The 24,453-nt window shown below is 56.5% G+C and overlaps 1 protein-coding gene across 1 annotated transcript; it reads left to right on the forward strand.

Moving 5' to 3' along the window:
* Nucleotides 1-65: 65 nt before the first annotated feature.
* ASIC4 (acid sensing ion channel subunit family member 4) lies at nt 66-24,189 on the forward strand. Its single transcript, XM_002808025.4, has 10 exons — nt 66-973; nt 17,108-17,252; nt 17,351-17,478; nt 17,665-17,827; nt 18,239-18,295; nt 20,547-20,700; nt 22,463-22,554; nt 22,636-22,715; nt 23,023-23,127; nt 23,361-24,189. Exons 1-10 carry the CDS (start codon nt 392-394, stop codon nt 23,472-23,474), a joined length of 1,620 nt encoding a protein of 539 aa, XP_002808071.2. The 5' UTR covers nt 66-391; the 3' UTR covers nt 23,475-24,189.
* Nucleotides 24,190-24,453: the final 264 nt, after the last annotated feature.

The raw sequence follows: 24,453 nt of genomic DNA on the forward strand, positions 1-24,453 counted from the left end.
GAGCACATGCTGAGTGGAGCGGCTGGGGCTGCGTGGCGTGGCGGAGCAGCGCTCGCTCCCTCGCTCACTCGCTCACTCGCTCGCAGGGACACACGCAGGGGCTGACAGCTGTGCTGGTGCTGATAAGGGAAGCCACAAGGAGACGATCGAGGAGAGAGACAAGCGGCAGCAGAGGCAGCAGCGGCAGAGGCAGCACCAGGGCTGCGGAGCTGCTGGGAGTGGGAGTGACTCCCCCACCTCGGGCCCCCACCCTGTCCCTGTCCTCCTCCCGCTTGCCCTGAGTTTAGAAGAGCAGCCGCTGCTACTACCGCCACTCGGGAGGGCACCAGGGCTGCTGGCTAGGGAGGGACAGGGCAGGGAGGCTCTGGCCAGTCCCAGCAGCCGGGGACAGATGCCGATCGAGATTGTGTGCAAAATCAAATTTGCTGAGGAGGATGCGAAACCCAAGGAGAAGGAGGCAGGGGATGAGCAGAGCCTCCTCGGGGCTGCTCGGGGGGCAGCAGCCCCCCGGGACCTGGCCACCTTTGCCAGCACCAGCACCCTGCATGGACTGGGCCGGGCCTGTGGTCCAGGCCCCCACGGACTACGCAGAACCCTGTGGGCACTGGCCCTACTCACCTCGCTGGCTGCCTTCCTGTACCAGGCGGCTGGCCTGGCCCGGGGCTACCTGACCCGGCCTCACCTGGTGGCCATGGACCCCGCTGCCCCAGCCCCAGTGGCGGGCTTCCCGGCTGTCACCCTCTGCAATATCAACCGCTTCCGGCATTCGGCACTCAGCGATGCCGACATCTTCCACCTGGCCAATCTGACAGGGCTGCCCCCCAAAGACCGGGATGGGCACCGTGCCGCTGGCCTGCGCTACCCGGAGCCTGACATGGTAGACATCCTCAACCGCACTGGCCACCAGCTCGCCGACATGCTCAAGAGCTGCAACTTCAGTGGGCATCACTGCTCCGCCAGCAACTTCTCTGTGGTGAGTTCTGCCAGCTGGGCTGCCTGGCCTGGGGTGGCTGGAGGCTGGGGAGCGGGAAGGAGTGGTGGCAGTGGTGTGCAGGGGCATCCTCAACAGGGCTTCCCTTCCTTCTGCCACCAGAGGCTGGCCTCGTGTCTCTCCAAGCCTGGCATCTCCCTCTGGTTTCCCAGCCATGGAGCAGTGGCCGCTCATAGGGCTTACCCTGGGGCGCCTGCTGCTACTCTTCTTGTAGCACTCTTCTTGCTGCTGCTGCAGTGCCCAGGTCTGGGAGTTGGGGTGGGGGTTCCTGGGGTGGGCCCAGGTGTCCTGGAGCTGGCTGGCTTGCAGGGAAGGGACATACCATCCCAAGGCCAGACCAACTGACTCCCACTTTTCTCTTGCTCCCTTTTTCTTCCGAGGCTACTGGATTCTTCCCACCAAACGAAGGAGATGGGGAGGGGAGGTTTGGGGGGCTCCATCTAGGGAAGGACCCCAGGCGGCCTCCTGGGGAGCTGGCCTGCTGGGCAGGCTGCAGAGAGCCCGTCTTCAGGACACTAGGTGCCAGTGTCTCTTCTGGATCTCTGTGTCTCTCACATGCCCGCCTCACAGACTCCCTCACACATCCCTCTTTCATTCTGCCCTCCAGCCCTCCCGAGGGCCAGTCCCCCTCTGTCTCCTGTTATAGCGGCTCCCATGCCCAGATCTGGCTCTTACACTGGGAATCACTGGTTCACTCTTATGTGCATAACTCACCCTCACTGCTGCCCCAGCATGGGTGCATGCACACATGCCCGCACACACACACACACACACACACTGCTGGGGGACACAGTTTCCTGCACACTCCCTCGCTCACACACACTCACTGTCCCTGCCACTACACTCACATGCACACCTGCACACCCACACCCAGAGAGCTACTCATCTCCATTTCTAGCTCCCAGCTCTCGCTTAGCTGCCAAGCACAGGGTCCCACTGTGGATGCCATCCCTTCTCATGACACCCCCCCCCCATCTATCCCAACTGCTGCTCCCCATTTGGAGACTGCTGGCGCCATCTCTCACCTATGTGTGAGCACAAACACACGCACCCTCTCCAGGAGAGGGGTGTGAGCTTGGGCTGCTCTCCCATGCACGCCTCCCACAGTCAGGTATGTGAGGGGGGTGGGCGTGTCTTGTACGCCGCCTGTCTGTCAGGGCTCCATTCACCCATAGTCACAGGGTATCTAGTATTCATGGTGCTCAAGATGCTTGTCCCCAGTCCACAGTTTGCTCCCAGCGTTGTGTGTCTGTGTGCGTGTATGTTTCATCCTTGTTACCGCTGCCCAGTGCATATGCAAATGTTTGGCGTCAACATGGTGCCCACTCTGGCCCAGCCTCCAGCAGCCAGCCCCAGTGATAGGGACCCCCACCAGGTTCTCACTCACCCGCTGCCTCAGGATCGCCAGGAAACATGCTCCAGCCAACAAGGTTCCTGGCCCCCACCATGTCTGCAGTGTCTGGGGCCTCCTGCCATTGGGCAGGGGAGTTAGGTAGAAACCGAGGGACAGGAGGGGGAGCATTGTGCAGGGAGAAGAGTCAGGGGTATTGGCCTGTTGTCCGGCTGTACACCCCCTCTCCTAGGGAAAATCACTGCTCCCCAAAGCCAGGGTTGGTAGAGTCCCCGAGGAGGAGGATATGGGGTATGGAGGGTGAGTGTGGCCTTTGGGATCCACAGGACTCTGCTGTCCTCAATCCTCACCAGTCCGTACTGGGGGCTGGGCAGAGCTCAGGCTCAGCAGGTGCTGTTGGGGCAGAAATCAATGGGGTCTTTGTGTCCCTGAGCGGGAGCTGGGGGTGGGCAGGAAAGGGGAAGGGTGATGAGACCTCGGTGGGAGGAAAGGAGAGGAAGAGCTGGAGGGGGTGAGGAAGTAAGGGGAGGAAGGCAAAGGGTTCTGCTTGGTCTCCAGGCTAGGAGGCGGTGCCTGGAGGATACAGGAACAGGGATCCCCTGATCAAGGCTGGTGAGTCCCCGGAATCCTGGGGATGGCCCGGAGGAGTGTGGGTGGATTTCCCACAGGCCCTCTGGTGCCCTGGGGCTGGAGAGAGGAGGATGGTAGAAGTCTGTGGGCTGAGGTTCTGGCCCTGGTGCAGGACAGTGAGGGGTAGAGGGCATAGCAACCACTGGGGGACAGGAATTCCCCTTTGGGATTTCCATTTCCCCTGTCTCCAGCCCAGCCTCCTACCCTTCTGCACACACTGCATCCCCTGTCTACTGAGCGTAACTCTCTCTTGGGTCTGGCATTCAAGGGCTGAGTCTGCTGCAGATTCACCAGGGTCTGGAATTACAGGTTGGGCTGGGGGCCCATGATCCATGGCAGTGGGGAAGATGGGGTGTATTACAGGGGAAAGGCTGGAGAAGGGGGAAGGAGATGAAGATATGGGGTCTCCAAAAAGGACATGAGGTCCATAATCAGCTCTGTGGTGAGGACCTGGAATCAATGATGGGGATTTGGGGTCTATGGTGGGGAGATGGCTGTGTGAGCTGGTTGGTGGGGAGCCTGCCAGGGTATGAGTGGTGAGATGGTCAGAGACAGGGACAGGCTTCACCAAGGGGCTGTTATGTGTTTTCTGTTGCTTTCCCTGTTTCTTCCTTCCCACTCCCCACTCTGCTGTGACCTTTCCTCCGGAATCCAAGTTAATAAATGTCACATTTTCCAGCCTATTTTTACTCCGGGTAATGTGCCCTCCCCCAGTCCCCTCTGCTGCTGCTCTTGCTTCTGTTACCACTGCAATCGCTCTCCCCCCACGCTCCCTAATATCCCTTGATGCATTCCCAATCAGTCAGTCAATCAACATGGAGTTCTGCATGCCTACTATGTGTTGGACTCCCTGCTCAGAGCTATGGAGGACAGCAAAGATGGGAAGCCCTGTCCCCAGTCCCTGTCCTCAAGCAGCCTATAGTCTCATGGTAGAGTGGGGACAGAGATACTCAGAAGCTTAAGCAACCATGCAAGAGTTAATCAGCCATGCAAGTGGTGTCATAAGGTGCCAGGATCAATTGCCAGACGAGGTGCATGGGTAGTAAGATGCTGAGTTCAGAGAGGGAGAGGCCATTCTGGGTGGAGGAGAGCTGGGAAGACCTAGGGGATGAGGCAGGCTGGGCACAGTTTGGAAAGGACAAGAGGGAAGAGGGGAGAGAGGAGAGGGCTCTGGGAGGCAGTGCTTTGCACCATGGCTAGCTCCAGCTAGTTACCTCTGCTCCTCTCTTCTTCTCCCTCCCCTCCTCACTCAGTCTCATACCATCTCACTCCTACCCATTCTACCACCTGTATGTCCCCCACCCCCAGCCTTGTAGACAGCTCTCCCTTCCTCCCTGATTCCTGCCGCCATCTGCTACCCACACCCCCTTCCTCCAAGCCCCAGTTCTACCTTCCCCACTGCGGCCTGCTCTCAGCCTGCCCTCTTGCTAAAAGGCAGAAATCACTCTTTCTCCCGAGGCTTCATTTCTTGAGCTGTAAAATGCAAGGGTGGCTCTAAAATTCCGCATCTCCTCTCACCTGGGGACCACCAGGATTCGAACCTCGGCTCCACCCATTTAGCTGTGTGGCCGTGGGGAAGCCAAAAAGCTTCGTGAGCATCAGTTTGTGTATTCTTTAAATAGGATATTAGAACCTAAAAATTGGGGGTTGCTGTGAGGATTAAAGAGATGCTCCTAAAGAGCTTATAGCACACTACCTGGCACACACATCGTATACACTGTGTAAGCGTCAGCTGTTATAAATGCCGCCACCCCAACTCCTGGCTATCTTTAACCTGACTGTTCTCAGCACCACCTACTGGTTTCCGACCCATGTACTGGCATCTTCATTACTCTCCATTACCTAGTCATCCCCCCGCTTTTGACCCTGTGGCCCACACCCTCCTCTGCCCTGTTCTAGCATTCCCATTCTATTCAGCCCTCCAAAATATGCATGCACGTGTGCATAGGTGCAGAAGTGTGCACACACTGTCTAGATCAGTGCTGGCCAATAGAACATTCTGTGGTAATGGACGCGCTGTGCACCTGTGCTTGTACAACATGGTAGTCACTAGCCACATGTGGCCGTTGAGCACTTGAAATGTGATTAGTGCAACAGAGAAAATGAATTTTTAATTCAAAGAGCCACACGTGGCTATAGGCTGCCGCGCTGGACAGCACAGCTCTGAATGACCCTAGGAATGAGACTGTCTGGGTAGGGCAGGGCTGGGATTACAACTGGGACCACAGAATATAGGGGGGTAGCTGCCGGCTGTGATTGGAAGTCATGCCGTCTACTCTGTGGGCTGCGATCTCAGATGGAGCTGAGGATAGGGTCTGTGTCTGGGGGCTGGGGGCAGTGGGGTGTCTGGAAACACCATGTGAGCAAAGGTGCCTTTCTTCCCAGGTGCAGGACATGACCTTGGTCTTTTCCATGTTACTGTGTGGAAATTTGAGGCTGGGGGAGGTGGAGAAGCCCTGTGGAGGCATGGGTAGGAGCCAGCCCCTCTCCTCAGGGTCCTCAAGGGTCCAGGCAGCCCCTGGAGGGCTAGGAGCCCGGGGCCCTGTGGGTGCCTCACTATCTCCATCCCCTCTGGGCTCTCCGGTCTCCCTCCCCTTCCCGACCCTCCTTCCCCACACGCTGGTGACTGCCGTGACTATTAATCACTAGCCCTGTTCTCTTCCTCTCTACTAATCAGGCACAATTAGACAAGGCCTCTTCCAGCTGGGCAGTCCCCCTCCCTGCCCTCCTCTCTTCTCCCTGCCCCACCCAACCACCAGCCAGGACAGCTCTGAGGCACAGAACAGCATGAAAGCCCTCTCTCTCTCTCTCTCTGGCTGTCACAGGATCCAGTTTCGGGCTGCTCAGCATCCACTCCTTCTGTCCCAGCGACCTCCTTAGCCCCTTCTCCTCCCAGCGTGTGGTCAGGCCAATACTGACAGTCTCTGCCTTCCACCCCCTGCCCTTGGCCCTGGGAGGAGCTACTCCACACTCCATCCCAACTCCACACCTTTGCCACTGGGTTGGAGGTTCCAAGGGCTGCCCCTTGCCCCGTTGGCTGTGGAAGGGAGGGGGTGTCCACTGAGGTGGGTCCAAGCCTCTAATCTGCTGCACAGGCGTCCCTCTGACTCCCCCAGCCTGTCCAGCCCTCTATTCCCCGTGGTCCCAGCTTCTTCTGAAGCATGAGCCTTAAGCACATTTTGTTCAACATCTGGTTCAGGGCGGATGCTGCCCTCAGGAGCCAGGCAGGTCAGGTTGGGGTGGGGGGATACAGTAGGGAAGGGTGGGGCCTGAGGAGAACTGAAGACCACTTAGTCTTGAAGGACGCAGCTGCTCCTCAGCCCCAGCTAACTGTTGCCCTGTGTGAGGAGCCCAGGATGGCTGGGTCTTCCAGTGTGTCAAAAGCAGCTTCAAACCGTGATTATTTTAACAGAACAGTAACTGATTTAAAAAATACTGAGGGCTGCCAACCCCTCAGATTGCACCCACCCTCTCCACCTTCCACCCCACACCAGCTGCGGCTCAGACCCTCCTGGAGGGGTGCGGTCAGCCTGCCTGTTTGGGCAGTGGAGTGGTTGGAAGGGATGTAAGTGGTGTGGCCCGGCAGGGAAGGGCAGGGACTGTTACTGTCTCAGAGGGCTGGTCTTCAAGGGCAGTGGGAGGACCGTGAGGGACATGCCCCACCCAGCCCCACTCAGCAGCCCCGTGGCCTCTTCATTAATCAGGAATCAGCCCCGAGCTGGGCTCATTATCAGCTCAGCTTCTCAGACACTGCCGGAAGATGCTGATTAGCGTTTGAAGAAATGGCCCCACGTCCTGTCCCCCTCTGATCCTCTGTCTGTCTCCCCTGCCCCACTCCTTCCTGGACCCCCACCCCTGCCCTTCTGCTTCTTGGGAGGAATCTGCTCCCTCTTGTGGCTGGCGGCAGGGCTGCCTCTGCTAGGTCCAGGCAGGGGGCAGGAAGGATCAGGAATGGAGAGGCAGGGGCACCCAGGGAGCACTACAGGGAGCATTGGAATGTCAAGACCCAAGCTACTGAGTCCCTGAGTCAGTGGGTCCCATGGGGAGGTGGAAGGAAGTGAAGGTGGTGGAGCCTGAGGTGGTCCAGGAGACATGGACGGCCACTCTGGAGGAGGGAACAGAGGCCGGCCTCAGGCTGCTGAGTTATAAGTGTTCCCTGCCCTTCCAGGCTAGCCCTGCAGCCCACCTCCTTTGAGCACCTGGGAAGAGGAGGTGGGAACGGCCAGCACTGGGGGCAGGAGGGCCAAGGAGAGAAGATCTGCCACGTTTGTTTGTTTTTTGATTTTTTGCAAATCATGGTGGAGACTTAGGGTCTTCAGAAGGATGAGTGAGGGTGGGAAGGCAGGAGGAGGACAGAGGGGCAGAGACCCTGAGAGTGGAGATGGGAAGGTTCAGTGGTGTGTTTTCCAGGAAGAGATGGGCAGGGGTCTGCACTTCTTCCCCTGGCTCCTAGTCTGGGGCTGGCAGCGCTGGAAATCCAACCCACCCCTCAGATGCTCACCATGCCCTTGGGACACCCGTGGGTGTTGGGTTGGAGGGGGAGCAGTTCCAGAGAGATAGGCACGGGCTGCAGCAGCCGAGGCGGCAGCAAGAGTTCAGAGAGGAGCCACGGGATGATTAAGGGGAAATGGAGGATTGATTTAGGAGGAAAGATTAAAGGAGCTAAATCCGTGGCGCTTGGCTCAGCGGTGACTAAGCGTGGACAGGATAATAGCTTACAAATGTGTGGAAGGTGTAAATACCAAACGGGGGGAGGGGAGGCGGCTCGGCGGGCTCAGGGGGCGAGGTGGGGGCTGGGCAGGCCCCCGGGAGAGCTGGGAACCCCTGGGCGACGGCCCCTCCCCAGTGGGGGCTCACGGGGGAAGGAAACGGGACGTTGGGGAGCCCCGGGTTCCCAGCAGGGGTTCCGTTTCTGGCCGCAGCCTTCCGGGCCTCGTGCTGATCTCCATGTCTCACTCCCTCCTGGCTGGGGATCTGAGGTCGCAGGTTCAAATCCCACCCGAGCACCCGAGTCCCTCAGTGCCCCTCGGCCCCGGGCCTTTCAGCCGCTTCAGGTCAGCCAGCCAGGCCCGGATCCGCATCCATCTCCTTGGGACCCCGGCCCCTGTCGCCCCCTCTCCGGCCGCGGCGGGGGAGGGCGGCGGTGTCTCCCTCCGCGGTGGAAGCCTCTGGCGCTGCTGTGTGCGGAGGTCACTTTGCTGAGGAGCCGGGAGCCGGGGGAATGCAAATGAGGCAGACCCAGGGAGGAGAGCGGAGGAGCCCAGAGGAGATGGGAGGGAGGGCGTTCGGGCGCCGTGATGGATGCCTGCCCCGCGGGAGGGAGCGGGGGGCGGCGAGGCGCGCGAGCCGGTGGGTGCGGCCCTCTGGGTGCGGGTGGGCCAGGCCTGGGCGGCCAGACTGTGTGTGCGGGAGAGGGCGGGGGGCCAGGGCTCCTGGCGGGCGCACACCCACCCACCCACCGTCCCCGCCGCCTCCTTCTGTCTTGTCTCCTGAACTCCCGCCTGGTTGTGGGTGTGTGCTCCACTGTGTAAGCAAAACTCTCGACGAGGAACTTTGCATCGAGGGGCGGGAATGTCAGGGAAGGACTTAGTTACCAATTCACCAATTAAAAATTGACTTTCTAGGGTGTAAGGCCTAAGCGGTCGCTGCCCGGGCAACGGTTTTGACTGTTAACCTGGGTCCCGGAGGCCTTCATCCTCCCGTTCTCTCCCGTGGAAGCGCGGCGCCCGCCGGGGACCACAGCCTTCTTCCACAGCCCCAGCCCTCCCTGGCTCCTAGGGCTCCCCTGTCCCTTCCACCACAGCTCACACATTTACATTTGAACAAACACCGCGGCCATTGCCTCCTAGATCCACCGTAGGGAGGAAGCGGCCCTGAAAAGCTCATGGGTGGCAGTGGAGTGGAGGCGGGGAGGTGGGGGGCCCCTGTATGCACGTGTAGAACCAGGCCTGCTGAGGGCGGCTGTGTATTCCTCTTTCTTGAGTGTGGCCTGGTCTGATGCCCCTCCTGGGTGAGCCAGGTGGCTTGTTTAGAGAAGTTTTTTCCTGACCCTGCCAGCCAAATTGAGCTCCTGTTCCACCTTGGTGGCCTTGGCTAGGTCACCCCATCACAACAAGGATCACAACTAGTAATAATTTATCCATTTGTGTGACTGGTGGATTTGTGAACATGCCTGGTGCAGTTCACGGTGTTTATGTTGTAAGTGCCCCATAAGCACTTTGTTTTTTTTTGTTTTTTTGTTTTTCTTTTTTATTTTCGAGATAAGGTCACGCTCTGTTGCCCAGCTGGAGTGCAGTGGTGCCATCACGGGGGCTGCCTGCAGCCTCAATCTCCTGGGCTCAAGATATCCTCCCACCTCAGCCTCCTGAGTAGCTGGGACTACATGTGTGAGCCACCATGCCTGGCTAATTTATTATTATTTGTAGAGATGAGGTCTTGCTCTGCTGCCTAGGTTGGTCTCAAATTCTTCGGCTCAATCGATCCTCCCACCTTGGCCTCCTAAAGTGCCGGGATTACAAGTGTGAGCCACCGCGCCTGGCCCGTAAGTACTCTGAATGAATGAATGTCTCTGCAGCCAGACAGCAAACTCCTTGAGGGCAGAGGCTGTCTGTTTTGTTCTCTGTTGTATGTCCAGTGCAAAGCACAGTGCCTGACACTGTTGAGCACAGGCTCAATGAATAGTGTTGGACAAGTTTGGACAATGAGTGTTGTTTGAACACTTACCAGTTCTTGAGTGCCTACTATTTGTAGGTACTGTGTGCCAGGTGTATGTCACACGGTGGCTATGGGTGGACTCCAGGCCCAGACTGCCTGCCCTGTCAGTTTCCTTATCCTGTCTGTACCTCCGTTACCCTGTCTGTAAAATGAAAACCATAGGACTACCACCAGTATAGGAGTTTTGTGAGGATTAAGGGGTTAATCTACATAAAGTACTTAGACCTGTGCCTGGCGCAGAGGTAAGTACTAAGTAAATGTTAGTGGTTGCTATGATTTACGTGCATTCTGTCTTTCCTCATAACACCTCTGAAGGGCGCCTGTGGTTATTCCCATTTTACAGATGAAAAATGGAGGATCGGAGAGGTTAATCGATTGAATCTGAATCCCACAGACTTAACTAAAGCTAAGGCCTGGATGTAAACTAGGTTGGGCTTTCCATCCGGTAGGAGAGGCGTATCTCAGAGCCTGGGGATTTCGCTGTGACAGAGCTCCATCCTCTAAGCCACTCCCAAATTGCAGAGAGAGCCTGCAAGGTGCTTGATGCCCTGTGAGGATGCACCCAGTGGGGATCCAAGATGAAAATGACTGCAGCATCCTGGCGGGAAGCTCCATTCCCCAAAGGGCCTCACCCCTCCCTTGAGCATCTGCCAGGAATCACTGAATTGATCTCTAATCCTCTCATCTAACTTTAGGAGGAGGAATTACCATTCCCCTTCTACAGATGAGCAAACCGAGGCTCAGCAAGATTCAATCACACATCCGAGGTTGTTTGTCCAAAGTTGGTGGGAGAGGCTGGATTTGAACCCTGTTCTGTCAGGCTACAAAATATATGCCCCTTTCCCCATGTTATGAGCCTTCTGTGTATCCATTTCCAGCACCACATAGTGATCAGTCTCTGCCCTAGCTTGGTTCATGCTGGTCTCTACAAAACCCTTATTACTGGTATATGTATATGACTGCACTTTGCAAATGCCTTTCACATACTTCCACTATTTTGAGATGTACAACTAATCTGTGAAATAAGCAGGGATTTCTGTCTCTGCTTGACACATGAAGAAACTGAGGCCCAGAGAAGTTGATAAATCACTTTACTAACCTAAGTCACACAGGCTGTCAGTGGTGGAACTAGGGCTGAAACTAGGACCTGCCGACTCCCAGGGAGGTGATGTTGGCCTGTGAACCTGGGGTCTACTTCTGAATCTGCCCCTGTTTTCTGCATGCATGCCCTTGGATCTGAACCTTGCCATCTCTAGGCTTGTTTCTGCCTCTGTACAATGAGTGATTGGACTGAGTGACCTCGAAGTACTGAGTGATCTCGAAGTTCTGAGCAGTGCAGACACCCTAGGCATTTTGGTTGGTGCTATCTTCCTTCCTCTGCCCCTGGAAAGGATAGGGAAGGAAAAGGCTTTGAACCTGGATACTGTGCCACCCCTGAATAAAGCCAGGCCCTGGGAGCTGTTCCACCCCAGGGTGCTGGTCACAGTCCAGAGCAGATGAAGATGCACCCCCTTCCACTAGCCCACTCTGGACCTAGGGGCAGAGGAGTTCATTCTGGGAGTGCCTAAGTGAGAGGCATGGGGTGGACCCCATCAAGGGGAGAGCTGATAGAATTTGGGGGAAGGGACACCATGGAAGAATGTCAGGGCGGAGAGGTGCCGGGACCAGAGGCAGGATGCCCAGAAGGCAGTGGAGATAAAGCCCAGGCCGAAGATTAGCTCTGGGATTAGCCTGGCCTCGGCAGCTCCTGGCTGCTTCTTATCTCCTGGAGGCCCAGGGCCCTCTCCCTGCCATAGCTCTGAGCCCTGGCCCCGCTAATTGCCGGTTAACCCTGTGGGCTCTGCAAGGGAGGGAGGATGCGAGCAAGCCAGCCAGGGAGAGTTTTCTGGAGAAATGGAAGCTGTGAATGGATGGAGCTCCGAGGGCTGAGAGAAGCCACCGCTCTCAGGAGGAGCAAGCTCTGGACAGCTCTCTCCAACCCCTCATCACTGTCTCAGGCAGATCCTGAGAGAGAGGGGCTGGAGAAGGAGGTGGAGGGCACCTGGAGAGGGGTTCCCGATGTGTTGGGTCAGGGTAGGGAGCCTCAGGCCCAGGGAAAAGTCTAGTAGGAAGACAAGAGGCTAAGACTGTACAGCCAGACTAAGGGATGGATAGAGAAGAGGCAAATAGGATAGAGAATGCAGTGGGCAAGGGACAAAAAGGCCAGGGGGCATCCAGGACAATGGGAGAGAAAGAGGCCAAGGGGAGGGGACAGGTCAACAGAGGGCAGGAGCAGAGAAACAGAGTCCGGGTGGATAACAAATCAGGGGCAGGGACAGACAGGCCAGGCGGATAGGGAAGGACTTGAGAGACAGACTGAGATCAGGAAACAGAGGCTAGCAAGGCAGACAGACCCGGGCCGGGGTTCAGGCCAACACTAAAGGGGAGGTGATCAGAGAAGGACAGGCAGGGGCTGGCCAGAAGGAAGGTGGGGGAGGGGACCCGAGGGTCTGTGTGCAGCACAGACATAGTCCTGTCTAGGAGCTGTCAGCCAAGGCCGGGAGGGGCTTTGGGAAGCCACATGCACCTGCTAGGGCTAGCAGTGTGGGCCTGGAGCTAAGGCAGAGAGACAAGGAGGGCCAGACCAAAGGAGGAGGTGGGGGTCTGAGATGAGGACAGCACCCAGAGACTGAGAGCTGGTGATCTGGAGATAGCCCCTCTGCCATCAGGACACTCCCTGGCCCACAACCTTCCCCTTTCTGTGACTGGACCCTGGACTCTCAACTCCTTTGCATACTGTGCCCCCCCTTCCTGGGCCAGTCCATGGGGAGGGAGCAGTGGACAACCTGTGGGACCTTGTGGCAGAGCTGCCGTGCCGTCTCCATGGAAGAAGCTGTGGGCTGTGCTGCCACCAGAGGTCTGCCACTTAGAAGCTGATGGCTCCACCCGCCCCTGCCTGCCTGGCCCAGGGACTGTCTCCTGGGCAACACTGCGCTCTGACCAGCAGTCAGGACTGACCCAGGCTGTGCTAGTATCCTCCTCCTGCCAGTCTGGCCGGTCTGTTCCCTGCAGAGTATCCCTGAGACCCAGACAACTTCCACCCATGTCCCTTTGTCACCCTGACTCTGCACAGCCACCTTGAGGGTTTGTGTGCCAAGGAACCACCACCCTCGCCAGCTAGGCATTCATTCTGCCCTGTGTGGAGTGGGCTCGGTGCCATGTAGCATATGTCTGTGTGTGTCTGTTGTAGGTACCAGGTAGGGACGCTGCCCCAGCCCCTCCGAGAGTCAGGAACCTCCAAGAGTCATTCATTCACTGAACACCCACCAGGTGTTCTATAAGCACCTACTGTGCTTTGACACAGGGTTCAGTTCTGTATGAATCTCGGCTGTCATTTACTTGCTGTGTGCCCTTAGCCAAGTCACTTTCCTTCTCTGAGCTTCCGGTACCTAATCATTAAATGGGGACAACAATACTTAGTTCATATGGGTTTCTTGGAGACTCAAAAGAGAAAATAGATCAAAAGCACCTATCACAGGACTTGGTACAAAGTGGGGATGTTTGACAGTGTTTGCTTTCCTTCCTCCCATCTCACACCTCCTTCTGCAAATCTTGCTGGGCTCTGGGGATGCCAAGAGGGAAACAGGACTCCTGGTCACAAGGAGTTCATGGTCCCATGGGTGAGGCTGAGCTTCAGAGAGACCATAATGGTGCCTGACAGACAGGGCTCCGCCAAGGTGGTGCTGAATGCTGAGCGACACGAGTGAGGAGCTCATAATATGGGTACCCCACGTCGACCATGCCTTCTTTAGCCTTTCAACTGAAGCGTATACGCAAAACTGGCTGTGTCAGCAAGAGCTGATTCCAGCATCTTCTTGGTTTGAATTAGGAAGAGGTTGAGTACTTTCAGATTTCTACAAATACTAATATATGCCTCCCATCTGCCTTTTCCAAACCACTAGGAACCAGGAAGTTTTTCTTTTCCTTTTTTTTTTTTTTTTTTTTTTGAGACAGAGTCTCGCTTTGTCACCCAGGTTGGAGTGCAGCGGTGCAATCTCAGCCATTTGCGATTCTCCTACCTCAGCCTCCTGAGTAGCTGGGACTACAGGCGCCTGCCACCACACCCGGCTGATTTTTGTATTTTTAGTGGAGATGGGAGTTTCACCATGTGGCCAGGCTAGTCTCAAACTCCTGACCTTGTGATCCACCTGCTTCAGCCTCCCAAAGTGTTGGGATTACAGGCATGACCCCCAGGGCCTGGACTTTTTTTTTTTTTTTTTTGAGATGGAGTCTCGCTCTGTTGTCCAGGCTAGAGTACAGTGTGATCTCAGCTCACTGCAACCTCCGCCTCCTGGGTTCAAGCAATTCTCCTACCTCAGCCTCCCGAGTAGCTGGGATTACAGGTGCCCACCACGATGCCCAGCTAATTTTTGTGTTTTTAGGAGAAATGTGGTTTCACCATGTTGGTCAGGCTGGTCTCGAACCCCTGACCTCAAGTGATCTGCCCTCCTCGGTCTCCCAAAGTGCTGGGATTACAGGTGTCAGCCACTGCACCCGGATGGGACAGAGGAATCTTGCACCCAGCCCACTTCAGGGTTCCTCCACCTCCAGTGACTTGTGATAAGAGCACAGGTCTAGAGTCGGGCTGTCTTGCTGGGTTCTCCCCCTTCATCTAGTGCCTTTCTATTCACAGTGTGGTCCATGGACTTTCAGCCTTGTCCAACCCCCTCCCCACATCTGTTCTATCAGAATCTGCACTTTAAAAAGATCCCCCTGATTCATGTGCATAATAGCATTTGAGAAGCCCTGAGCTTGAACATCTTGGGAAACCAGCTGAATTCTCTGAGCCTCCATTTCTTTCTCTGCAGAATGGGGAGATAATAATACCCACCTCACAGGGTAGTTGTGAGGATTCATCCAGATAGACCATGTGAAGCGTTTAGCACACTGCATGGGGCATACTGAGCGCTCCTGAGCTGTCCGTGACACCCACTCCTGCCCCACAGATGGACACATAATAGGGAGGAGGGCAGGGGTGATACCAATGGGGTCAAGAACTTGAACCTGGAAGCTGGTAAAGGTGTGTGTGGGGTGTTAGGAAAGGAGAAGACTCGGGGGACAGGTGAGGAATTGAAGGGAAGCCGATATGGAGAAGAAAGGGTGAGGAAGGTCAAGAGGAACGGTGCAGAAGCGAAAGGGGAATGGGAGAAGAGAAGGGGACGGGCCTGGGGCCCATTCCTGTTTCATCTACCTGGATGGGGCTGGGGCAGGAGCTGGGTCCTGAGGTAGGGTAGGCTTGGGGTGGGGGTACAAGCAATGGTTTGCGGGAGCAGCTGGAGCCTTGCCCCTGACCCCTGGATGAGGTGCACCTCTCCTTCTTCCCAGCCGTGTGACTTTGAATGTCACTTCACTTCTCTGAGCTGTGATGTCCTCATCTGCAGTAGTCGGGACAACTACACCTAGCTGGTACTGAGGGGATGTGGGCAGCGGTAGACGGCACCATGTTCTGTAAACTCAGGGTGCTTTGTTTGTGGTGCACACGTTTTTGTTTCGGGAACGGGAGGCAGGGTGGTTGAGTGGTAGAAGAACTGTGGGAGAGAGAAGGATCCGGGCTGCAGCTCCCAGAGCACCGCAGCAGGGTGGTCTAGTTCTCAGGGATGGGGACCCCTAGGAGGTCTCGGGAGGACTCTCAGTTGGTTCGCTGCTCTCCACCCGGCCCCTCTTCCTTCTGCACTCCCCCTGTGAAACCAGGCATTCAGGATCTCTTTTTCCTTCCACACTGCTTCCTGCTATTTCTCCCAGCTTTTACCAGTGGAAAATGTTCCCAAGGAGAGGGGAGGGGGAGCGGGAGAGCGTGATTGAGTGCGCCGACCCCTTGCCCCCAGGGAAGGTGCTGCCTGTGATGGGTTTGACCCAGGGGCTCGGCTCTGTTGGGGAAGCCTGGCACGGGGGAACTAGAACCCTCCTCTCCCTCAGCCTCTTCTCCACCCCTGCCGCTGCGCAGCTGCTGGCGGCAGCTAAATCCCCAGCAGGAGCCTGGGCTTCCATCTCCGGGGCGCCAGCGCCATCTGCTGTCCATGCAGGAGAACTGTCCGCAGAGGAAAAGGGAGCCTGGCTTCTGTGCTGCAGAGACAGCTTATTAAGTGTCCCTTGTGCCCCGCACTGGGCCGGAGGCTGGGGACACCAGACAGGCTCACTGCTTCTGTGCAGCATACACGCTCATTGAGGGAGATGGACAATGGACAGGAGACAAGTAGATGAACAAGATCATCTCAGGTCTTGATAAGTACTTGGGGCAAACTAACAGACATGTGGATGCAAGGACGGTGACACTGAACGTGTCTGTGTGATGTATGAGTGTGACATGCTGAGGCTTCAGCGATGGGCAGCTAGCCATACCAAGAGTGTGTGTGCAGTGGCATTCCAGGAGAGGGGACAACAACAACAAAAGCCTGAGGAGGAAAGGAGTCCGAGTGTCTGAACTTGTCAGATATGGGGGAGGTGGCGGAAAGGCAGGCAAGGGCCACATCACATGGGCACTTTTGGGTTAGGGAAGGAGCGTGACTTTGTTATGTGGGAAATGGGAAGCTATTGTTGGGTAAGTCAGTGAGTGGTTTCATTGGATCTGAGCACCGTGGACTGGGCACCATAGCTTCCAGTAGGGAGGGGCAATGGTGGACCAAGGTGGGAGACCAGTTAGAAGGAGATGGCAAAATGGGGGTTGCTGGAGAAGGAAGGAAAGTGGATGGATTCTAAATATATTTCAGAAGTGGCCTGGAGGCTGGATGTGGTGGCTTATGCTTGTAATCCCAGCACTTTGGGAAGCCAAAAGCAGAAGGATTGCTTGGGCCTAAGAGTTCAAGACCAGCCTGGGCAACATGGCAAGACCCTGTCTCTACAAATATAAAATAAAAAATAAAAAAACTTAGCTAGGCTTGGTGGCATATGCTTGCAATCCCAGCTGCTTGTCAGGCTGAAGCAGGAGGATGGCTTGAGCCTGGAAAGTTGAGGCTGCTGTGAGCCGAGATCGTGCCACTGCATACCAGCCTGGGCAACAGAGCAAGACCATATCTAAAAAAAAAAGAAAGAAAAAGAAGCAGGGATGATGGATGGGGAGATTTTAGAAATTCCGACTTGAGAAACTGGATGGATATAGTGGGGTGGTTTACTAGGGAGGAGGAGGATGGTGTGGGGCAGGCAGCGTTTGGGAAGGTGTTGATGTGCTGATATGTTAAGTTGGAGATGCCTTTTAATCATCTAAGGGAGGCCATCAGTGGAAAAGTTGGCGCTCATTGGAGAGACTGGGCTATACATTGCTTGCTAGGATATGGGACTGGAGTGTCCAAGCAGATCTAGTGGCCCTCGGCGGGGAGCAGGGAACTTCGGAGTTGCCTTGGCCACTACTTTCATCTCCCCTCCTGCTCTCTCACCCCACCTCCCAGGTCTATACTCGCTATGGGAAGTGTTATACCTTCAACGCGGACCCGCGGAGCTCGCTGCCCAGCCGGGCAGGGGGCATGGGCAGTGGCCTGGAGATCATGCTGGACATCCAGCAGGAGGAGTACCTACCCATCTGGAGGGAGACAAGTACGCAGGCCGGAAAGGGACAAGGGCCATCTTGGGGACTGGGGCCTGGGCCCTCTGCCTGGGATGGGTTTCCAAAGGTCCCCATCTCTGCTGTGCAGATGAGACGTCGTTTGAGGCAGGTATTCGGGTGCAGATCCACAGCCAGGAGGAGCCGCCCTACATCCACCAGCTGGGGTTCGGGGTGTCCCCAGGCTTCCAGACCTTTGTGTCCTGCCAGGAACAGCGGGTGAGCACCTCCTGCCAGGCCCTGGATTGGGCACAGGGCTCACCTTTGGGCTCAGAGGGGATGCAGAGCAAACCTGCCCTTTAGAAGCTCACAGCCTGCCAGCTGTATTGACTTTGCTGGGGCTGTGGGCACTGGAGGACCGGGTGGGATTCCTGAGCATGACCTCATCATGACCCACCTCTGCAGCTGACCTACCTGCCCCAGCCCTGGGGCAACTGCCGCGCGGAGAGTGAGCTCAGGGAGCCTGAGCTTCAGGGCTACTCGGCCTACAGTGTGTCTGCCTGCCGGCTGCGCTGTGAAAAGGAGGCTGTGCTTCAGCGCTGCCACTGCCGGATGGTGCACATGCCAGGTGGGCACCCCACCCCTAGCTAGCCCTCCATGCCACCCTGCTGGGCTCCAGAGCCTCCTGGGGCAAGGCACTGCTCATGTGCACAGGCAGGCGCATGTATACAACATATGTGTGTGTCTGTACCCGTGTGAGTGTGCATGTGTGTGTTTGGGACTTTTAAACATGGTTTCACATATGCCTGTGGGAATGCTGGCATGCAGATGCCTGTGTGCATGTTGATATGTATTTGTGTACATGTATGCTCATTTATATCCATGGTTGCATATTTGTGGGGGTTGTGTGTGTGGTGTTCAAGCACATTTATGCAAATGTGTGCATATGTGTGTGCATGCATGTATGTGCTTACATTTGGGCGTGTGGGGGACAGGGGAAGTGATCGTAGATTCTAGGAATAATCTTCTCTCCTTTCAGGCAATGAGACCATCTGCCCACCAAATATCTACATCGAGTGTGCCGACCACACACTGGGTCCGTGCTGCCTACCCTTCCCTACCTCTCCATCAGCCTCTTCATGTCTCTGTCCACTCTTCTCCTCACTGTCTTGGCTCCTCCCCTCCCAGTCTCTTCCTGGAGGGTTCTTCCTGGGGGTTGAGCCTTAGCCCATACTTCAGTGGGGTCGGGGAGAGGTCTGCAGACCTCTGCAGGTACAGACACTTGGGTAAGTGGAGGCAGCAGGGTGGGGGGGTTACAGAGAAGCCAGGACTGGGAGTGAAGGGCTGGGCTTCTCATCTTGGTTCAACCAATGAGCTCACCCACTTTGAGAAAGTGAAATGACTTCTCTCTTGGTCTCAGGAAAAATGCATTGCTGGCTATCAGTGTGGGTAAGGCAAACCCCATCTGTCCACAGATCTTGCCTGATCTGCAGTTCATCCATCTATCCATCCATTCATCGATTCGTGCATTTTCCAGACCTTTACAGCCTGTGCTGGGTACTGGAGGTGAGAGTGGGGGCAACAGCCCTTCCCTTGGAGAGCTTATAGCCCGGCAGGGCTGTGGGCAGCCATTCCCACACAGCCCATTAACTCCTGGAGAGGGGAGCCTCGGGTGTGTGGCAAGGCCCCAAGGAGGGGTGTGCAGCCCTAGCCAGGGAAGGTAGGGAGGATTCCTAGAGGAAGGGACACATTAGCTGAGGCTTGATGGCTGTATAAGAGCCAGGTGCAAAGGGGGACATACACTAAAGACCTGTGGCCAGAAACAGCATGCTGTGTCCAGGGCACTGAAAGATCTGTGTGGCCACAGGGCAGAGAACAGGGGAGGGAGTGGAAAGAGTGGAGGAGGGAGGCCAGGCACAGTGGCTCACACCTGTAGACCCAGCACTTTGGGAGGCCAGGCTGTGTGGATCACTTGAGCCCAGTAGTTCGAGACCAGCCTGGGTAACATGGTGAGACCCTGTCTCTGCAAAAAATAAAAAAGTGAACTGGGTGTGGTGGTGCACACCTATAGTCCCACCTATTTGGGAGGCTAAGGCAAGAGGATAGGCTTGAGCCTGGGAGGTCCAGGCTGCAATGAGCTGGGATCACACCATTGCACTCTAATCTGAGCTATGGAGTTACCCTGTCTCAAAAAAAAAAAAAAAAAAAAAAAAAAAAATGGAGGAGGGAGGCTCTAGGAAGCCCACAAAGGCCTCTGGCAAGGCAGGAATGCCAGGTGAGTCCAATGAGGTGTGGACAATGGGTAGGTGGGGAGGAGACTCAAAGTCAGGGACTGGCCAAGCTGGCTGCAGTAATCCAGACACCTGGGGCCTTGGGGCTGGGTCTGAGACACTGGGCAGCCAGACACACATCCAGCCCCTCTCTGTCCCCCACACCACCTGCATCTGTCACAGGGGTGATTGGAGGTGTTTAGTGAAGGAACAGATGTGTGATCAGGAGTAAAGAAGCTGCAAGGCACAGCGGGAGATCACAGAGCTGGCAACATGGGGAGCCTTCATCCCCACCAGGCCTGCAGGAGGAGAGACCTGTGGCTGTCCGAGAGGACTGACTGACAGCAGCATGGCTGGAGGAGCAGCACAGCCTCTACCACCTACGGCCTGGCAGTGAGGAAGCCAGGCAGGAGAAATACCCTGGCATCTCTTCCCTCTCACCTTCTGTTTCTGCCAGGGGCTCCTGTTGGCCAAACTCAACCCAAAGCCAGAGGACAAGGGAGTTGAGGTGATGCATTTGTCAGAGATCAGCCTCGTAGGGTGCAGAGCAAGGTGGAAGAGTGGAGAGTGGAACTGAAGGGGCAGGCAGAGAAAGCCCAGCGCATTGAGCCTGGGAAGCTTGTTGGTCCATTTGTTCTTCTGTTCACCCATCCATCGATCTGGCCATCTGCCATCCATCCATCCATCCATCCATCCATCCATCCATCCATCCACCCACCCATCCATGCATCCCAGCATCCTCTCCACACCTCCTTGTGTGTCTGAGGCCTCACATAGTTGATTAGCTCTGGTGGATGGGCTCTGTTCTCCCTCTGGGCCATGAGGACCCCCCCAGTCCCGGGGGTTGGGAGGGTGCTGGGGGGTTCTGCTTACACCTGCTCTCCAGAGCAGTCTGAAGCTGGTTCATGTGGGGACCTGCAGCCAGTCCCCTCTAGGAAGCACCGGGGCTGGCCAGTAAAGGCCCTTGGTGTGGGTGTGCCTGCTTCAGGACAGCCCCCGGGCCTCCTCTTTGCAGCTGGTGGGCCACTGGACCACCCTTCTCCAACTCCCACTGTAGCTGCTGCCTCTGTGTTGCAGATTCCCTGGGTGGGGGCCCCGAGGGCCCGTGCTTCTGCCCCACCCCCTGCAACCTGACGCGCTATGGGAAAGAGATCTCCATGGTCAGGATCCCCAACAGGGGCTCAGCCCGGTACCTGGCGAGGAAGTACAACCGCAATGAGACCTACATACGGTATGTGTGCCTGTGGGCGGTGGCTGTGTGACTCTGTGTGTGTGTACGTGTGTGAGCATATGTGTGTATGTGTGTGTCTGTGGGTGTGGGTGTGTATGTGTGTGGGGTGTATGTGGGTGTGTACGTGTGTGTGCACGCATGTTTGCGTGTATCTGTGTGGGGCATGTGTATGTGTGTGTTTCCTGTGGGTGTGTATGTGAGTGTATGTGTATGTGAGTGTGTGGTATGTGTGTGTGCATGCACACTTTGTGTGTATCTGTGAATGGGTATGTGTGTGAGAGAATGTGTGTCTGTGTGTGTGTGTGTGTGTGGTGGAGGCTGCCCTCAATAGGCGCTGGGCATGGTGGAGGTGGGGAGTGGGCTGCATCTCTATGATAAGTCTTCTACCAGGAATGCCTTTCATATCCCTTTACTACTACTACTGCTACTACTACTACTACTTCTTCTTCTTCTTTCTTCTTCTTTTTTTTTTTTTTTTTTTTTGAGACAGAGTCTTGCTCTGTCACTCAGGCTGGAGTGCAGCGGCACAATCTTGGCTCACTGCATCCTCCACCTCCCAGGTTCAAGCAATTCTCCTCCCTCAGCCTCGCAAGTAGCCTGGATTATAAGCACCCACTACCACACCCAGCTATTTTTTTGTCTTTTTAGTAGAGATGAGGTTTCACCATGTTGGCCAGGCTGGTCTTGAACTCCTGACGTCAAGTGATCCACCATCCTTGGCCTCCCAAAGTGCTGAGATCATAGGTGTGAGCCACCGTGCCTGGCCACAGCCCTTTTCTTCTAAGCAGCCCCACTCATTGTTCAAGTCATGTTCAGTGTTTCCACCTCCCGGTCCAAACACCTTTCATCTGAGCTCCCAGCATCCGTACAGATCTCCATCATTACACATATGCCACGTTTCCGAGTGCTTTGCTTATGTGGCTTTCTCCCCTTCTCTAAGGGAGAGGGACAGGATGAGACCGGAGAGAAACACAGTACCCTGCAAGGGGAGGCAGGAGGGACCGCCCTGAGCCTTTGGTCTGGTCCCCTCCAGCCAGTCTACAGTTTCGGAGCATGGTCTGGGTGCCAAGCCCAGTGCTGAGTTCTGTGGGGACAGATGATTACGACATAAAATCCATGCCACAATTTGTCAATGAGCCTACGTTTGATAACGTAGGACTGATTCTCAGGCCTCAGTCAGGGAGGGAAGCCTGGGAGGCGTGAGCTCGCCTCTTAGGGCCCTGGGTTTGGGTCTGCGAGAGGAGGTGATGGAGAGGTGTCCAGTGAGAGGACGTTGGGCAGAGGGGTGGTGTGGCACGGGGCAGTGGTGTGGTGTGGAGCCTGAGCCATAGGCAGCTGTGTGGAGGAAGGAGAAAAGACAGCGGCTGCAGAAGAAGGTTCCGGGGACAGGCCACCGGCTGCCCAGGACACTGAGAAGTGGCATTGTGGAGTGGACTGACAGGCAACAGGGGTCACTGAAGGGTCCGCAGAGGCATAAGGAGGAGGCAAAGGCAACACCACTGGCTGTTTTAGAGGAGGGAGCAGGGTTTCCTTCAGGTCCAGGAGTTGTGTTTTGCTCTCCCAGGCCCCTTGCTACCCCTCAAAAGATGAAGCTGACACACATCCGGGACTGCCTCCCCTCACAGCCTTGGGGAGTCCAGGGGGTGGTCACTGACTTCCCTATGCAGAGGTCTCTGATCAAGATCTGCTGGATCCAGGATGCCCCTGCCAGCCTTCTCAGGAAGCGAGGCCCACACGGATACCCTGCTTCCTGTCTCCACAGGGAGAACTTCCTGGTCCTAGACGTCTTCTTTGAGGCCCTGACCTCTGAAGCCATAGAGCAGCGAGCAGCCTATGGCCTGTCAGCCCTGCTGGGTGAGACTGGTGTCCCCCTCAGCTTGTGTGTGGGTGGATCGACCCGGCCGCTTCCTCTGACACTGCTCTCCTGCTTCCCAGGAGACCTCGGGGGACAGATGGGCTTGTTCATTGGGGCCAGCATCCTCACGTTGCTGGAGATCCTTGACTACATCTATGAGGCAAGGGCCCCGGGAAGGCAAGGTGGGAGTGGTGGCCATGGGCAAAGCAGAAGGGGGCAGTGCGGGGTGCCTGGTGGAGCTGGCCTGGCTGGGAAGTCAGGTTCAGGGTTCTCTGCCAGGGTCCCCTGACTGGCTGGCAGGCCTGAGGGCTCAGAGTCAGGAGAAGGGGATAGGTGAGGAGGACAGGGTGTCCTACTGGGAGTTTGCTGTGGCAGTGAGTCCTGTGGGCAGCTGGGCATGGTAAGGCTCACGTTTCTCCTCAACCAATTTCCTGAGCCCACTGCTGTCCCCCACCCTGAACCTCAAGGTGTCCTGGGATCGACTGAAGCGGGCATGGAGGCGTCCCAAGACCCCCCTGCGGACCTCCACTGGGGGCATCTCCACTTTGGGGCTTCAGGAGCTGAAGGAACAGGTGAGGATGAGCTCTACAGAGCGTGCAGCCACCCCTCCCCAGGACTGAGACCCCATGGTTTCTGAACCAGCCTGTGGAGTGGGCCCTGGAGCCTCTGCCCAAGGTGACAAGGAAAGGCTGGCAGTGTGAGCCCTGGGGACAGCACTTGACCTCTCCCTGTCCCACTCTTTCTCGGCAGAGTCCCTGCCCCCATGAGTTCTCCCTAGCCACTCCCTCTTTTCTTTCTCCTGCAGAGTCCCTGCCCTAGCCGGGGCCATGCCGAGGGTGGGGGAGCCAGCAGCCTGCTCCCCAACCATCACCACCCCCACGGTCCCCCAGGAGGTCTCTTTGAAGATTTCGCTTGCTAGGATGGTGCTGTGACTGAAAGGATCCAGGAGTCTGAGACCTCTCCTGGGATCCCCAGCACATTCTCCTCCTGCTCCTGGGAAAGGCCTGGGGGCGGTGCTCACTGGGAGGGCCAGGACTCAGTTCCTGCTCTTATCCTCCCCTGCCCTGATGTCAGCTGCTTTGCACAAAGGTCCTTCTTGTCCACACCCCTTACCCCCAGGCTGGTGCCCCGGGAGGGCTGGAAACCAGGCCATGGGCCCTCATGGAGAGGAAGGGAAGGAAGGAGAGAGGGAGGGGAGGATAGAGCTCATCCCAGCCGGGGAGGGGGAGCCCTCTGTACATTTGTATATATTTAGGGAAAGCCGGGTGGGGGGATACAGATGTAGAAGGTGGGTAGGGCTACACGGGTGGGTGATTTAGGGACAGCCAGGGTCCCAGCCCTAATGTCAGCAGGAAAGGGAGAGCCCCAGGACTCAGGAGTGCTGGGCTGGTCCTGCTTCCTGCCCCTCTCCAGGCCCAGCTCCCCTCTTGGCAGGGGGAGAGGATGGCCCAGCAGGCCTGGCCCAGCTCCCAGTTCCCCCTGCACCAGCCCCACCCCTAGAGTCCCTTCTATAGGGAGGGGGCAGGAGACCTTCCAGACTTCGGCTGAGCTTGGAGGGTGGGAAGGGAGCCTTCTCAGTCCTCTCTCCCTCCAGTCTGATTTTGTAAAGTGCTGATGAGATTGGGAATAAAGAGGCATAAAGAATTCTCTGTGTGTATGTGTGACCAAGCACGCACTGGGGGCTGGGGTGAGGCTGGGCACATGCATGACTTGGTCCCGGGTGAAAGGAAAGGCAGGCCCCAGCAGGGGCAGGGGAGCCTGTGTGCTTAGCCAGTTCTCCCTCCCCCACGCCTGTCTACCCTTTCAAAACCTCTGAATCACGAGTCCACACTTGGCCAGTTTATTAAAGGCAGGGAGCTTCAGCAGGGTCCAAAAGGGAGAAGTTGGGAGATGCCCCT

The sequence above is a fragment of the Macaca mulatta genome, chromosome 12, assembly GCF_049350105.2.
Source record: "Macaca mulatta isolate MMU2019108-1 chromosome 12, T2T-MMU8v2.0, whole genome shotgun sequence".
In the NCBI taxonomy this organism is placed as follows: domain Eukaryota; kingdom Metazoa; phylum Chordata; class Mammalia; order Primates; family Cercopithecidae; genus Macaca; species Macaca mulatta.

What these genes read in the sequence shown, in the direction of transcription:
- ASIC4 (XM_002808025.4), top strand. Translation starts at nt 392, where the DNA reads ATGCCGATCGAGATTGTGTGCAAAATCAAATTTGCTGAGGAGGATGCG. An exon ending in TGTCCTGCCAGGAACAGCGG is followed by an intron (nt 17,479 to 17,664) that starts GTGAGCACCTCC and finishes CCACCTCTGCAG; the next exon opens with CTGACCTACCTGCCCCAGCC. An exon ending in GTGTGCCGACCACACACTGG is followed by an intron (nt 18,296 to 20,546) that starts GTCCGTGCTGCC and finishes TCTGTGTTGCAG; the next exon opens with ATTCCCTGGGTGGGGGCCCC.